This window comes from Diabrotica undecimpunctata, chromosome 3, assembly GCF_040954645.1.
Source record: "Diabrotica undecimpunctata isolate CICGRU chromosome 3, icDiaUnde3, whole genome shotgun sequence".
Classification (NCBI taxonomy): domain Eukaryota; kingdom Metazoa; phylum Arthropoda; class Insecta; order Coleoptera; family Chrysomelidae; genus Diabrotica; species Diabrotica undecimpunctata.
In genome coordinates this window covers 153,105,203-153,120,215 of record NC_092805.1, presented here as the reverse complement: position 1 = coordinate 153,120,215, position 15,013 = coordinate 153,105,203, and the positions used below count along the sequence as shown (strand labels likewise).

At 34.5% G+C, this 15,013-nt stretch overlaps 1 protein-coding gene across 1 annotated transcript in view; it reads right to left on the bottom strand.

Annotated features, from left to right (window-relative positions):
- The window catches only part of Orco (odorant receptor co-receptor), a 37,146-nt gene that overhangs the window by 14,640 nt on the left and 7,493 nt on the right, over positions 1–15,013 (bottom strand). The window contains exons 3-4 of the mRNA XM_072527214.1: positions 5,119–5,253; positions 2,120–2,256 (exon numbers count right to left, since the gene is read on the bottom strand). Coding sequence (XP_072383315.1) covers positions 2,120–2,256; positions 5,119–5,253 — 272 coding nt within the window. The remainder of the gene's footprint in view (positions 1–2,119; positions 2,257–5,118; positions 5,254–15,013) is intronic.

The following is a 15,013-nucleotide window of genomic DNA, read 5'->3' as shown; positions in this document are numbered from 1 at the left end:
TCACTTTCACAATTACACAGCTAATGTTATCTAGTAAAGATCTTTAAGATAATGAGACTAATAAATGATTACTATCTTACTGCTTCTTCTTCTTCTTAAAGTTCCATCTGCTATCGGAGGTTGGATATCATAACGGCTATGGTCACTTTGTTGGCTGCTGCTCTGAAAATTGTAGTGAACTACAGTTAAACCATTCTCTAAGGTTCTTCAGCCAGGAGATGCGTCTTCTTCCTATGCTTCTTCTTCCTTGGATCCTTCCTTGCGTAATAATTCTCAGCAGCTCATATTTTTCTTCTCTGGTTATGTGACCCAAATACTCTAGTTTTCTTCTTTTTATGCTGTTCATAATTTCTAACTCCTTATTTAGACGTCGTAGTACTTCAGCATTGGTAATCCTTTGAACCCACTGAATTTTTAATATTCTTCTGTAACACCACATTTCGAACGCTTCTATTGATCTTATATGTTGTATATGTTCAAGCTTCCATTCCGTATGGTAAGCTAGAAAATATGTAACATCTTAGAGCACTCAATCTGAGATGCAACTGAAGGTCTCTGTTGGTAAGCATTGTCTTCATTTTCACAAATGCTTGCCTTGCAGTTTCAATTCGGACTTTGATTTCTCTGCTTTGGTCATTTTTGTCATCAACCCAGGTTCCCAGATATTTGTATGTCTCTACTTTTTCTATTTGGGTTTGCTCTATCATTAATCTTTCATTTCCATGTTGCGTTTTTGAGACAATCATAAATTTAGTTTTTCTCTTATTTATTTTTAGTCCGTATCTAATGCAATAATCGTTAATTTTATTTACCAATTCTTGTAGCGATTCCAGGGTGTCTGCCATTATAACGGTGTCATCAGCGAATCTTATGTTATTTACTATTCTTCCGTTTACAGAGATTCCATCACCCAGATCCGCTATCGCTTCCTGGAATATGGCTTCACTGTACACGTTAACAGTAATAGTGATACAACACAGCCCTGTCTTACTCCTCTCTTTATATCTATATTTTCGGACTTTTGTTCTTCTATCTTTATATTGGCCTTTTGATTCCAATACAGATTGATAATGATTCGTAAGTCTCGTCTGTCTATATCTTTGTTTCTCAGTACTTCTATTAGTTTTTTATGTCGGACCCTGTCGAATGCCTTCTCGAAGTCGATGAAACAGGAATAAATATCTAGGTTCATATCTAAGCATCTTTGAGAGAGGACATTAAAAGCAAACAATGCCTCTCTCGTTCCCAGCCTTGCGGAACCCAAACTGAGTATCATCCATATCATCTTCTAGTTTTCTACATAATCTTCGATGAATCACCTTTAGAAATATTTTGAGGGTATGGCTTATTAGTGATATTGTCCTATAGTCTGAACAATCTTTGGCATATATTGTTTTTGGTATTGCTACAAAGGTGGACACCAACCATTCCTGTGGGATTTTTCCAGTTTTATATACTTCATTAAATAGGTCCAGAAGTACAGGTAGAGTTTCATCGTCTAGACATTTCAGTAGTTGCGCAGGTATTTCGTCTGGACCTACAGTTTTTCTGGCCCCGTTTCGCTGTCGATTTCTTCCGGTTCTTGTCGATTATCCTCAAACAGATCTGTTATGTATGTCTTCCATTTTTTTAATTTCTCTTTAATTTCTATAATGATTTTTCCATTCGCGTCTTTCAGAAGGGCATCTTTCTTTTTTCTCAGTGTATTTGTCATTTTCTTCATTTTGTTATGCATCTTAAAGCTATCATACTGTTTAGCATATGCCTCTATTTCACTGCATTGATTAGCAAGCCAGGTGGATTTGGCCTCTTTTATTTTCTTTCCTATCAATCTCTGTAGTTCCTTGTATTTTGCTTTACTCCTGCCTTTATGTTTCCTTCTTTCCTCCATTAAATCTAAGATTTCTGAAGTCATTCATCTCTGTTTTTTCCTTATTTTTGTCTGCAGTAGCTTTTCTCCTGCCTTTATTAAAGTTTCCTGTACCATGTTCCATTTGTCATTAACATCTTACTTCTTAGGTACATTTAAATATCTTTCAGTGCATTTAATTGTTACTTTTTTTTAATGACTCAGTTACAGTAAACTTAAAATATATTTTATGATAAAATTAAACTTTACCTGCTGCTGAGAGCACTGTAGTTGCAACAACGCAGATCAACAGGGTTCTCATTTTTTTCAAAGCCAGTGCATGATATCGGTTGTTGGACTCTATAAATAATGGATGACTGTTTGGTTGATTCCATATTCCTAACGTTCTAAAATTATAAAAAATTAAATAATTTCTTACAATTAAACACCAAGCAATTATATGGTATAAACCTCCTTAAGTAAAATGGCCTGAAACACAAAACACACTAACACAAAGTAATCTAAACCAACTACTCAATATGAGCAGAAAAGTACTTTCTCATGAAGTCAATAAATCCTTTTTTTATAAGAAATAAGACAATTATTTACAATTCACATACATCGATAATTAGGTAAATTTTTAGACCAAGGTCAAATTTTGGGAAAGTAAACTTAAGCACCTTCTCATAAGACCTGGATAAGGGTATAGAATGGATTTCAGTTAAAGTGGATAATTATGAGAGGATTTCTGGTGTTGTTATGGTAATAGCTAAAAAGCGTATTCCAAGAAGTTTTCGAAAATAATTCATCTCGTGATGGTACAACGAATGTGATAAACTCTGTGATATTCTGCTGAATAATTTTCTTTCTAGAGGTCCACGAGATTAACAGCGTATCCTGAGTTCGACCAATGTGTATTCTAGTCATTACTTAGGGGGCGAGAACACTTCCTTACCCCAAGCTACAGTAGTCAAATTCAAAGTAGTCCAAAGACGAATGGAACGCTCGCTACTTGGATCGACTCTCAGAGATAGAGTTAGAAACAAAGAAATAAGAAGAATGATGGCGTCACCGATATCATAGAGCGTATAGAATGGCTGAAGTGAAACTGAGCGGGCCATATGACCAGAATGGATGAAATTCCGTGAACCCAAAAAATTTTGGCGTGAAGACCACGAGCTGAAATGAAAAAACAGAGCTAGACCACGTACATAATAAACAGACATCAAAATAATTGGCTGGGAATTGGCTGCAGAAAGATGAAGACTGACAGTACTGGAAGAAATTAGGGAAGACCTATGTCCAACTTTGGATGCAGACGACTGGATAATGATGATGATAATCCTTTTACTCTGTGGTAAAACTGCGAAAAAGGGGCTCACTAAATTCTAATTCTACTTAAACATTTTATCAATAAAAATCTTACCAAAAACTTTTCAAACTTTAAAGGTAATCGATAGATTAAAATCAAAGAAGTCACGCAGTAAGCCAGATATTTGGAGACCAATACCTAATGTTATAAACTAAAAACACTACTGCTCAAAAGAATAGGATCAAAAATCCTTAACACTGTGTTCCTAGAGCAAGTGGCTTAAGGCCAAATGGAAGCCGTAAAGATTAAATATTAGGTATTACTACACATAGTTGATCTTTACTACCTACGACACAGTTTCTAAGTAAGGTCTTCTATATAAACGTGGTTTAAACAAAACGTGAAAGTTAAACATTGGACTATCACAGGTATCTGTTTTGGCCCTTACTATTGTCAACCTTTATATATAAGATCTTCTCAAAGCTCCTGCTAAATTTGGATACGCTGCTAATCTAGTTATAGCTGTCGAGCATAAAAACTTCGCCAAACGTAGCAGATTATTTCTCCACTTTATTACTTAAAATTATTATTTAAAAAAAATCGGTTGCCTGTAAAGTCGGTTTTACGGGCGAAGATTTTACGTGACAACGTCTTTTTCTCGGTAGAATATTTATTGAATGAAAATAAGAATTGCACAAATTTTAACTATAGAAATATATTTTGTTTACTAAAACATTGTACATGTAAACTTAAACTTAACTAATTTCTATTTGAGTGATTTTGTTGAGGATAGGACGATGATAGAAGAAATATGAAATGAAAGGAAGTGTTTCTGCTGTAATGTGTCTTGAACGCCAAGAACGCTCGAGAAAGACAGAGACACAAGCACGGAAGCACGCACCGATTCAACGCGCCTAATTCTCTAGTGCTGCGCGCGCAGCGGACCGATCATGTTTGAGTGGGAGAGAGACGCAAGGCATTCGCCGGTCCGGCGGGCCTCTCTCTCGTTCGGTGACTCACTGTAACAGACGTGAGCGGGCGTTACACTTTTTCATGAATGACTCCGAGCCACAACCTAATTTAAGACGTTGTCACGTCAAAAACTGGAGGCTCACACCACACCTAAATAACATTAAAGCTATCTACTTTAGCCTTAGTACCAGAGAAGCAAACCTACAACTGAAAGTATTTTTTAATATTACTGTGCTCAAACACCAAACGCATGCTAAATAAATAACTTGGAATTACTTTAGAGAGAACCCTACCTTTCACATTGAAAATACTGCCTCTAAGATTAAAACACATAACAACATTATTCAAAAGCTCTGTGCAGGATACAATAAAATAATTATACAGAACTGCTCATTCACCATTCTAACCTCAGATAGAAAAAACCGAGTGGGATCCAGAAACTCAAACAGCTAGCGTCTTGCTAAACAGCTCTCTGACAACGGCTTCTTCCTCAGTGCTAAATAATTATTGTTATGAAATAAAAACTTTCCTTTATACGAGATTCAATAGATCCAACAGAAATGAGCATAACTTTTGATATCCCTGGTCATATATAGGAAATTCTGAACAAAATTCGCACAGAATACGATACTATATAGATAGAGAAACCCCCAAAACTAAACTGCGACTATGCAGTTGCAAGCAAACCCATTCGTCATCTGGACAAGAAATGTCATCTAAGAGCATACACTGACGATCCAATGGACTTCTTCGCTACAACTCCCCATAATTTTAAGGGCATAGCTGCACACATTTTTAATACACAATATAAAACTATAGACATTACATATTTTTGTAAATATGGTTCATATTACCATGTATTGCCACATACTAAATAAAAGTAAACAAATAATTGTTGACATAATTAACTCTACGAGTTTGCTTTACGAATATAGAACATCTAAATGATAGTTAAGATACTAATAAATATTTCTGGTTAACTTACCTATAAAATAATTTTGATCTTAGAGCAAAGTAGACAAATTTTGTTATACAATGAGTGAAGAACAGGACAGTGATTGTATTGGCCGCTAAATCATTAACGTCTTCTCGTTCTACTACTAAGTTACCAAAAGTGCAACTAAAACAAAATGAAAAAGTAGAATAATTTTTATAAATAAAATTACTAAGATATGGTACTATAAGAAAAGGCTTCGCATTAACATGATGAAATAGAATTTATTATTTTTACTGGCAATTTTTTTTCTTCTTATTGTGTCGTCTTCTAACGAATGTAGGCGGTCACTTCTTTAACCGCTTCTCTATCGTTTGCAACTGTGGAAATAAGCTACAATTTTACTTTAAAATAAGTTTATTTTGCCGTTGCAATTTTCACTTTGCAAATACTTCTAATTGTTTTTTAATTGTTAATATGAATCGTTTATGACAGGTTGAGCTCTAATTTGTACAATGAGAATTATCGCTAGCAAAAATTAAATCTTGTTACTCTTTTTATTCACGCGGCAGCCCGAGCGGCTGCCCTGTCATACGCACTTGATTAACAATTAATAAATATTTACAGTAAATCATAAATAAAGATGCATACCAAACTTCGCGTATACAGAGCAATTGTAGAACCAATTACCACATATGGTGCCGAATGTTGGACGATGACAAAGAATGAACGAGACAAAGTAGACGTTGTGGAAATGGATTATCTTAGAAGGTCATGTCGAGTATCGAGAATAGAAAGAATCAGGATTGAGGAAAGACGAAACCGTACAGGAATTAGAGATACTCTTTCAGATAGAATACAAGGAAGGCAATTACAATGGTATGGTCACGTGATGAGAATGGAGGAGGAGCGGTGGCCAAAGAAAGCCTTAATGTATGTTCCGCCAGAAAGAAGGAAAAGGGGAAGACCACCAAATTCCTGGAGAAGAGAAATTACAAAAACAATGCAATCTAGAGACTTAGAAGAGGGAGATTGGAGAGATAGGAAAAGATGGAGGCTGAAATGCGGGAAGCGGCAATCGCCGTAGGACCCCCGTTATATGATGATGAAATATTTACAGTAGAGGATTTAGACAGATCTTATATTAAATCTATGCGAAAGTAGGATGGGTAATAAGCAATTTGGATTTAGAAACGGTCTAGGAACTAGAGAGGCACTATTCTGTATGCGCGTTCTATTACTAAAAAGTTGTGAATTCCGAAAGAATGTTTATGTTTATTTCATCGACTTCGAGAAGGCGTTCGACAGAGTACAACACGATACACTTTTCGATTGCCTACGGGCAGCAGGACTTGACCTCTATGATATAAGACTGCTGAAATACTTATATTACAATCAAGTAGCCTCTATCCAAATTGAAGACAGTCCGACTGAAAAAAATATCCATCAAACGTGGAGTAAGGCAAGGTTGTGTTTTGTCATCTACTCTTTTTAATCTCTACTCTGAAGAAATCTTTAGGGAGGCTTTGGATGACAGACAAGAGGGAGTAAGACTAGGTGGAGAAGTAATCAACAATATTAGATACGCTGACGATACAGCCATTCTTGCAGAAAATTTACAAGATCTCCAAACATTACTAAATTTAGTCAGTGAAGCAAGTTATCGGAGAGGCCTTAAAATCAATTATTCAAAGACAAAGTGGATGGCAGTTGGAAAGGTCAGTATAGATCAAGGTCTGATTTCTCTTAATGAAGAAGAGATCGAAAAGGTAAATCATTTCAAATACCTTGGCAGCTGGTTAAATGTAAATTGTGACTCTGATGAAGAGATAATAACCAGGATCGAAATATCACGTAAGGCTTTTATGACCTGGAAACCAGTTTTATGCAACAGAAACCTGTCGATGAATATTCCTAAGAAGGTCCTGAAATGTTATGTGTGGTCCATCCTATTGTATGGTTGTGAGACATGGACATTAAAAACCACAATGCTAAACAAGTTAAAAGCATTCGAATTGTGGTGCTATAGACGAATCCTAAAGATATCGTGGGTATATACCATAAAGAGGAGAAAAACAGAATACTTCGGCCATATAATTAGAGGACCTAAATACCCTCTACTTCGCCTTATAATACAAGGAAAAGTGAAAGAAAAGAGATGGATTTGTCGAAAGAAACTTTCATGGCTGCGTAATATTAGACAATGGTGTGGTTCCACAGTAGAAGAATTATTTCGCGCAGCAGCCGACAGAGAAAGGTTTCAGGAAATTGTAAACATGATGACGGCCAACGTCTAAATACGGACACGGCACCCAAAGAAGAAGAATATTAAATCAGAATAAACTCTTACACTTTCTATAACTCAATTATTGGCCTTTATAAATAGCTTTTTGTGGAGTTTAAAAGGAGGACAGGATTTGACACAAATATTTTTCGATTTCGATTTCTAGAGGCTAGACACATATAATGTGTCACCTGATATAAGTAAGATAAGGCAGAAAAACTTCTCTTAGGAGTCCACTAATTGTCCTTTAAGTAAAAAGCTTGGAGTATTAATTAATTTGCCATTATATACGTAGTTTTTAAGAATGTCGTGTTTAATATTTCCATGTTTTAAAATTGTCTTATTACACAGATCTAATGTACATTTAGAAATCATATCATTAGAATAACATTTATTATTTTCTGTAATTTTCGCTTATTAGGTACATTTGATGTTACAAAGCAGTTATATAAGACCCAAAAATTATTTATTACGCATAATTAAGAAAACAACTTCCTATACATTTAGAAATTTTAGGTTGAATAAAAATGGTAGAATAACATAAAACGTACGACTGTGGTTTAGTGTGATTTGATTTGTCAACGATATGCCTCTTAAATTTAATCAGAAGTTACGTCTTGTTGTTAGATTAATAAGGACTAACACAACGATAAAACGAGGTTCTTTATAGTTCAGTGACACCTCTTTATCGCTCTTATTTTTGCTAAATATACAGGGTGTTTCAAAAAAAGGTAACCCCTTCTCTAGGATAGGTAAAAAACTGAAAAATAATTGGGGTTTACTTAGTAAAAAATTTTTTGTAACGCCATCCGTTTTCAAGATACAGGGTGTTAAAGAAAAAAAATTTACGCATTTTTTACGATTTTGCCGAAACTACTAGCAACATTGTAATGAATTTTTATACGAATATGTTTTGGAAGCTCATACATCCCATGAATTTGTTTTTATATCTGATTCTCATAGAGGGCGCTAGTTACACGGATCGTACTAAGTATTAGTCAATATAACTTTTTTAAGAGTATAATTATTAATCAAAATTTCAAATAAACTTAAACTCCATTCAATTTAACACGAAAAAGGTACTCTTGGTAAAATTCGACACTGTGTACCGTTTTCGGAATATTTTGATTTGAAAATTATGAAGTAATAATTGATGCTGGTATAAAATAGTTAGTAATTAAACAAAACTCACAAGAAGAAAATTAAATTAATGACTAAGAACATAAAATAAAATTCAATTACAGTAAGTGTTCAAAATTCCCTCCGTTTTCGCGAATACACAAGTCTATTCTTTTTTCTAAAGATTCCATTAACCTTCTAAACGGTAGAGGATCAGCTATGATGTCATTAAATTGACGTTGAATTCTTTCTTTCAATTCTTGGCGTGAATTTACCTCTGTAGCATAGACTTTTTCCTTAATATACGACCAAACTGCGTAGTCCAAAGGGTTAAAATCGCATGACCGAGGAGGCTAATGAATCGGAGCTTCTGCACCTCTACCAATCCATCGATTCGGAAAATGATTACTCAACCAATTACGACACCTTCTATCAAAGTGTGGTGGAGCTCCATCGTGCATAAAAAATAAAGATCTTCGCTCGTTTAGCGTTAAATCTTCTAATATCTCGAATAAGGAATTGTTTAAAAAATCGAGATACATATCACCATTTAAATTTCTAGGTAGAATATGATAACCTATTAACTTGTTACCTAAAGTTGATGCCCAAACATTAACTTTAAATCAGTGTTGGTAATAAGATACCCTTTTGACTCGTGGATTCTAATCACACCAGTAGTGTACATTATGTGAGTTAAACATACCTTGTCGCGTAAAGGTGGCCTCGTCCGTAAAAAGAATGAATTTTAAAACAATTTGGATTGTAGGATGTCCTTTGTTGCAATATTTCACAAAAATCCACTCTAACCGGTAGATCATCTGGCAATAGCTCTTGGACTTGTCTGTAATGATAAGGATGTAATTGCTGTTCTTTCAGTATCCGCCAAGTACTTGAAGAACAAGTATTTGTTTGTCTTGCTATATTCCTTACGCTAACTGTTGGATCTTGATCAAGTAAATTTAAAATATTATTTTCTTTATTAATTGTTCTTGTTGTTCTTGGTCTACCAGAATTTATTTTATTTGGTCTCACATTCCCAGTTTCTCGACAACGTCGTTCAACGGCTCTAAATGTTTTTTTGCTTGGTAAGTTTCTTCTAGGAAACTTTTCTGCATAACGTGTCACAGCTGCACTAGAACATCCTAAACATTCGCCTAAGGTTAATAACATGTCAGTGTATTCAATATTTGAGTACATTTTGATTTGATTTTACAAATAACAAGGTTTCAAAACTCTAATTATTGTTGATTTATCGTCATAACAATCAATAAATGTCAGATTTCCATGGCACACTTGCAGAAAATGGAGGTATACCTATTAGAACTTTATCATTACTACCAGCATCAATTATTACTTCATAATTTTCAAATTAAAATATTCCGAAAATAGTACACAGAGTTTTACCAAGTGTACCTTTTTCGTGTAAAATTGAATGATGTTAAAGTTTACTTGAAATTTTGATTAATAATTATACTGTTAAAAAAGTTGTATTGGCTAATACTTAGTACGATCCGTGTAACTAGCGCCCTCTATGAGAATCAGATATAAAAACAAATTCATGGGATGTATCAGCTTCCAAAACATATTCGAATAAAATTTAATTGCAATGTTGCCAGTAGTTTCGGCAAAATCGTAAAAAATGCGTAAAATTTTTTTCTTGAAAACGGATGGCGTATCTTGAAAACGGATGGCGTTACAAAACTTTTTTACTAAGCAAACCCCAATTATTTTTCAGTTTTTTACCTACCCTAGAGACGGGGTTACCTTTTTTTGAAACACCCTGTATATGAATATTATTGAGAATTCACTACAGAATTTCCTATTTTTCGAGATATCCTATTGTGACCAGACGATATCTCAAAATCAATGCACATATGAACGATTCTTTTTTTATTGATATATTTTTTCATCATTTTCCTTAGAGAAAAATTTTAACCCTACTCTGCTTAATGTAATTCCATATAAAATGTGTGCATTCTAGTTGCTGGGTATTGGCAACAATACACATAGTCCTTATCGTAGAGATCATGGCCTGTACAGAAGTATGAAAGTGGCTGTGGGGTAATATTACACTTTGATTGCATCGGTAGGTGTTAAACAAATGATGCTGGACATGATACTAATAAAACAAATCATTAAAACGTTTTTTTTCTTCTTTTAGTACCCTGTCAGATTGCGATCTTGCCCTGTATTATGACGTCTAGAAAGTTATACCTCTCTGGAAGTCTTAGTACATGGTCGAAATATTGTAACTTACAAATTTTTATTGTTTTTGTTATTTCTGTGTTCTTATTTATTCGGTGTAAAACTATTTCATTTGTTATTCGTTCAATACAACTTATTCGTCGATAAAGTTTTTCCATTAGCGTTGTTTTAAGAGTCCAGCAACTATAGAAGAATTATGAGGGTTTCCTGGGTAGATAGAGTTACGAACAATGAAGTACTGAGAAGAATAGGTAAAGAGAAGGCAGTTGAACTTACAAATGAAAAAAGAAAGCTACAGTATGTCGGACATGTGATGCGGGGCGAGAAGTATGGCATCCTGCGACTCATAATGCAAGGAAAGATAGATGGCCGAAGAAGCATCGGAGGAAGACGAATTTCATGGCTGAAAAACCTGAGAGAATGGTTTGGATGTAGCTCAAAACAACTATTTAGAGCTACAGCCTCAAAAATTAAAATAGCTATAAGCAGAAAAAAGCAGTAACCTACACATATGTTCTAAATACTCCTAACGAGTCTCATAAAGTGTGCAAACTAGTAGTTTTTGCAAAAATTTGTAATAAGTAATGGCAAACATACACCTAGTAATAAAAGTTCTGAAGAAATAAAATATACAGTTAGGTCGCGAACACCTAAACAGCTTTCCCTCGTATGAATCTGTTTATACACGAGCTCATAATCCTAATAGAATGTTTTTGCATCCACAGTTCAATGTACGTACAATGTATAACTTGTATAAAGAGAAATGTGTAGCAGACAACGCTCTTTGTTTGTCAGAAAGTGTATATAGACACATATATAAAGTGTGACACATACAAAAATCAGGTGAGCCAGGAAAAAAACGAGAATACGAAGAAAGTGCTTCAATCATAACACGAGCTGCATTTAAGATGTAGTCAAAAGGCTAGAGAGACTTTGAAAGAATCTAAAATTACAAGCATGCGTGAAAGCTTTAGATATTCCGGTCAGACGTCAGAAGTCGGACTCAGTAACAGATATTCCAACTCAGATACCATTTTCAAAGCAAAGGCAGCTATTAGTTCTGTTTAGTGGAAAGTTATAGAATTTTATAATTACATTTTCTCTATAAGATGTTATTAATTCTAGGATATGTCTATAAACCACAAATTTCGAAAAATATTTCTTTTAGGAGTTTTTTTATTTAGATTATTTTATACAGTAGCATTGACCTCGGAAGAATTAAAAAGTTTTTTGGACTTTACCTTAATATCACTTTATACCTTAATAGACTCGACTATTGAAAGAAACATCGATTATTCAATCTATCTACCTTCTTAAATTTTCTGAGTAGGAATCGATTTATGGTAATTTTACGATGTCTGCATTTTAACGAAAACCCGGAACCTGACCAAGCAAAGCCCGCTGATAAGTTTTTTTTTTTTAATAAGACTAATAATTGATTATGTTAATTTAAGGATGATGAATATGTGTCTACTATCCAGGCAAAGAATTTTCCTTAGACGAATATTAGGTAAACAATTTTCCTTAAGTATGTCGTAAAATTGTACTTGCTTACAGAGACAGCCGACACGGCACCGTAATAAAGTTTTCTGTTTATACTTCCAACTTGGATGATTGTGGCAAATGACATGCTGCCAATATGTTAATGCATCTCACCCAATAAAATGTTAGCACGCCATTTATATACGCAATTACTTTAATAGTTACGAGCTGGCTCTCCAATTATTGCTGTCAAGAAAAACTTATTTGTACAGAAATTCCTAGAGTAGATAGAAAAAGTGATCCAGTAGATGCAAAAGCAACCAAAATGAAAACTAGAAATAATCGCAAGTTATATCAATAAAGTAATCATAGCAAAATGGAGACATAACAGAGATAACATTCAATTTTTTAACATTTAAATAATTTAATAACTTCTTCTTCTTCAAGTGCCGTCTCCGCCACGGAGGTCGGCAATCATCATAGCTATTCGGACTTTTGGGACGGCTGCTGTGAAAAATTCATTTGATGTACATCCGTACCACTCTCTCAGGTTGCGCAGCCATGACATTCTACGCCTCCCAGCTTCTCTTTCCTTAATGCCTTTGCCTTAATTAACAAGGGAAAGTTTACTATGACAAATTATTTACCAAAAAAAATCTTTCAACATTGGGAAAGAAAATATTTGCTCATAGGAGGTGTACCGAATGTGTAGCGTTTTTTTTGTTCCACTCTGTATAATGTTTTAATTCTATCCCTCTATCTCCAATGGCTCTACAGGCCAAAGCGAGCCTTTAACTTCTCCAAACTATGCCTCCAACCTTGCCGGTCCCGCGCCGATCTTCTCCAGGTTCTCACGTCTAGCAAATTTTGCGCGTCCTCTGTCACTTCATCCTCGCACCTTTTCCGTGGCTTTCCTTTTGGTTTTGCGTTCTGCATTTTACTATCTGAGGCTCTTTTTGGCAATCTTCCACTCTCCAGTCTCACTACATGACCAGCCCACCGAAGTCTCCGAAGTTTAACACATTCTGAGATCGGTGCCTCTTTAAACAGTTGGTAGAGTTCATGGTTGTACCTGAATCTCGATACTCCGTTTTCGTTAATAGGTCCAAATATCTTCCTGAGGACTTTTCGTTTGAAAACTTTCAACTTATATTTTGTGTCTTCAGTCATCACCCATGTCTCGCTTCCCTAACATACTATTGGTCTGATAATAGTTTTGTAGACCTTGATTTTCGATCTCCAGAGTATTTTTTTGGAGCGGAACATATAGGCGAGTGAAAAGTAAGCTTTGTTTTTCTTTACTATTCTTCTTTGAATTTCTGGATTTTCTATTTTATCCGATGCAACCCGGATATGTAAAACTTTCTACAGTTTCAATATCGCCCTCTAAATCAACTGTGCTTTTGTTTCCCCTGTGTTGCCTGTGTTTGCCTAGCACGTTTTTCAAATTATAAAGAATATTGTTTTAACTTAAACTTCTTTAAGCTTTATAATAGCTCTAATCTTGATACTTAATTACTGCAGTAAATTCAGTTTTATCGTATAAATATTGAGTTATACTTTGACAGTAAAAATATTTTATGGTTATTTATCCCTTGGGAACTTACGATCCGGCAGTAAATTTTTTACCACCATTACTAAATTTGTTTCAATATGAATATTTATGGTTATCCTAATTTATTATGTACTTATACCCCTGTAATTTAAGTAAAATAATAAGAGCGTGTATTTACCGTATATTAGAAATTTATGTAAAGTTCTAATTCAGTATATTGACTCTTTCTGGGTTTTCATTCGATTTGAAATCACTATCTGCTTATGTTCCTACCATTCCATTATTTTTTCGTTTATAATATCTTCACCTGTTTAATTTCGACTTCGTTTTAAAACTAATGTCTAATACTTGCCCTAATAACTAAATGTTCGGACAAACAAACAATTTATTGAGAGCGTTCATCTTTAGAACATTGCTTATTGAATTTAAGAAGAACGAGAACAACAATACATTAAAGTCTATCATTAATATTAAAATTGCTTGGTTTCTATAAACTTTGAATAGCAGTTTTAGCGAAAAAAATAAACCAAAATATTGCATATTATCGTGGCAACTAAATGTTAGGAATTATCTAATTTAATTGATAAACAATAAATCCATAAGGAAAACGAATTTTCTGTAATTGGCTGTATGCCATAAATCATAAAAATTTTATTTAAAAAATCATTTATAAAAGGTATAACCATATAAAAACCTTATTGGGCTACATCACAAAATTTTTTCGGAATAACTATTCCATCATCAGTGCTTTTCCTAAAATAAGTAGGGGAGACCGGGTTTTGTTGACTTACTTTTTCAAGAATTAATTTTTGCTGATTTATTTTTTGCATACTGTAAAATTCAAGTATGTCAGCTGGTTCTATACTTCTTCAGGTAATCGCGCGGTGAATGACTTGCCACACTGAAGAGTATGAGGTAGAAGGAAAAATAGTGACCCGTCTGCCCTCGAGAACCTAAAAGCCATTCGAGGTCGGAAGAAACAAGAGTTAGCCAAGAGAGGCTGATAGGAAAGATTAAATACATATCACTAAAGACAAGTTGAAAAAGAGTAATTTGTGAAGGCCCTTATGATGCGTCAGGTGTGTTTCATAAGCGTATGAGTATTTACGCACCTTGTTTTCCCGCTCTCACATCGGGGTGTTGACTACAGACTGTATGGCTCGTCCAGCACGCCATAGAATGGAGGATATTGTGCGCTTCATTTTTACAATGGAGACACCCCAACTCCATGGTCTGACCCCAATTGGTTTCAGTCAACTGTTATTTGAAGTAGTCGTCTCTATGTCCACAATTCAACAGCT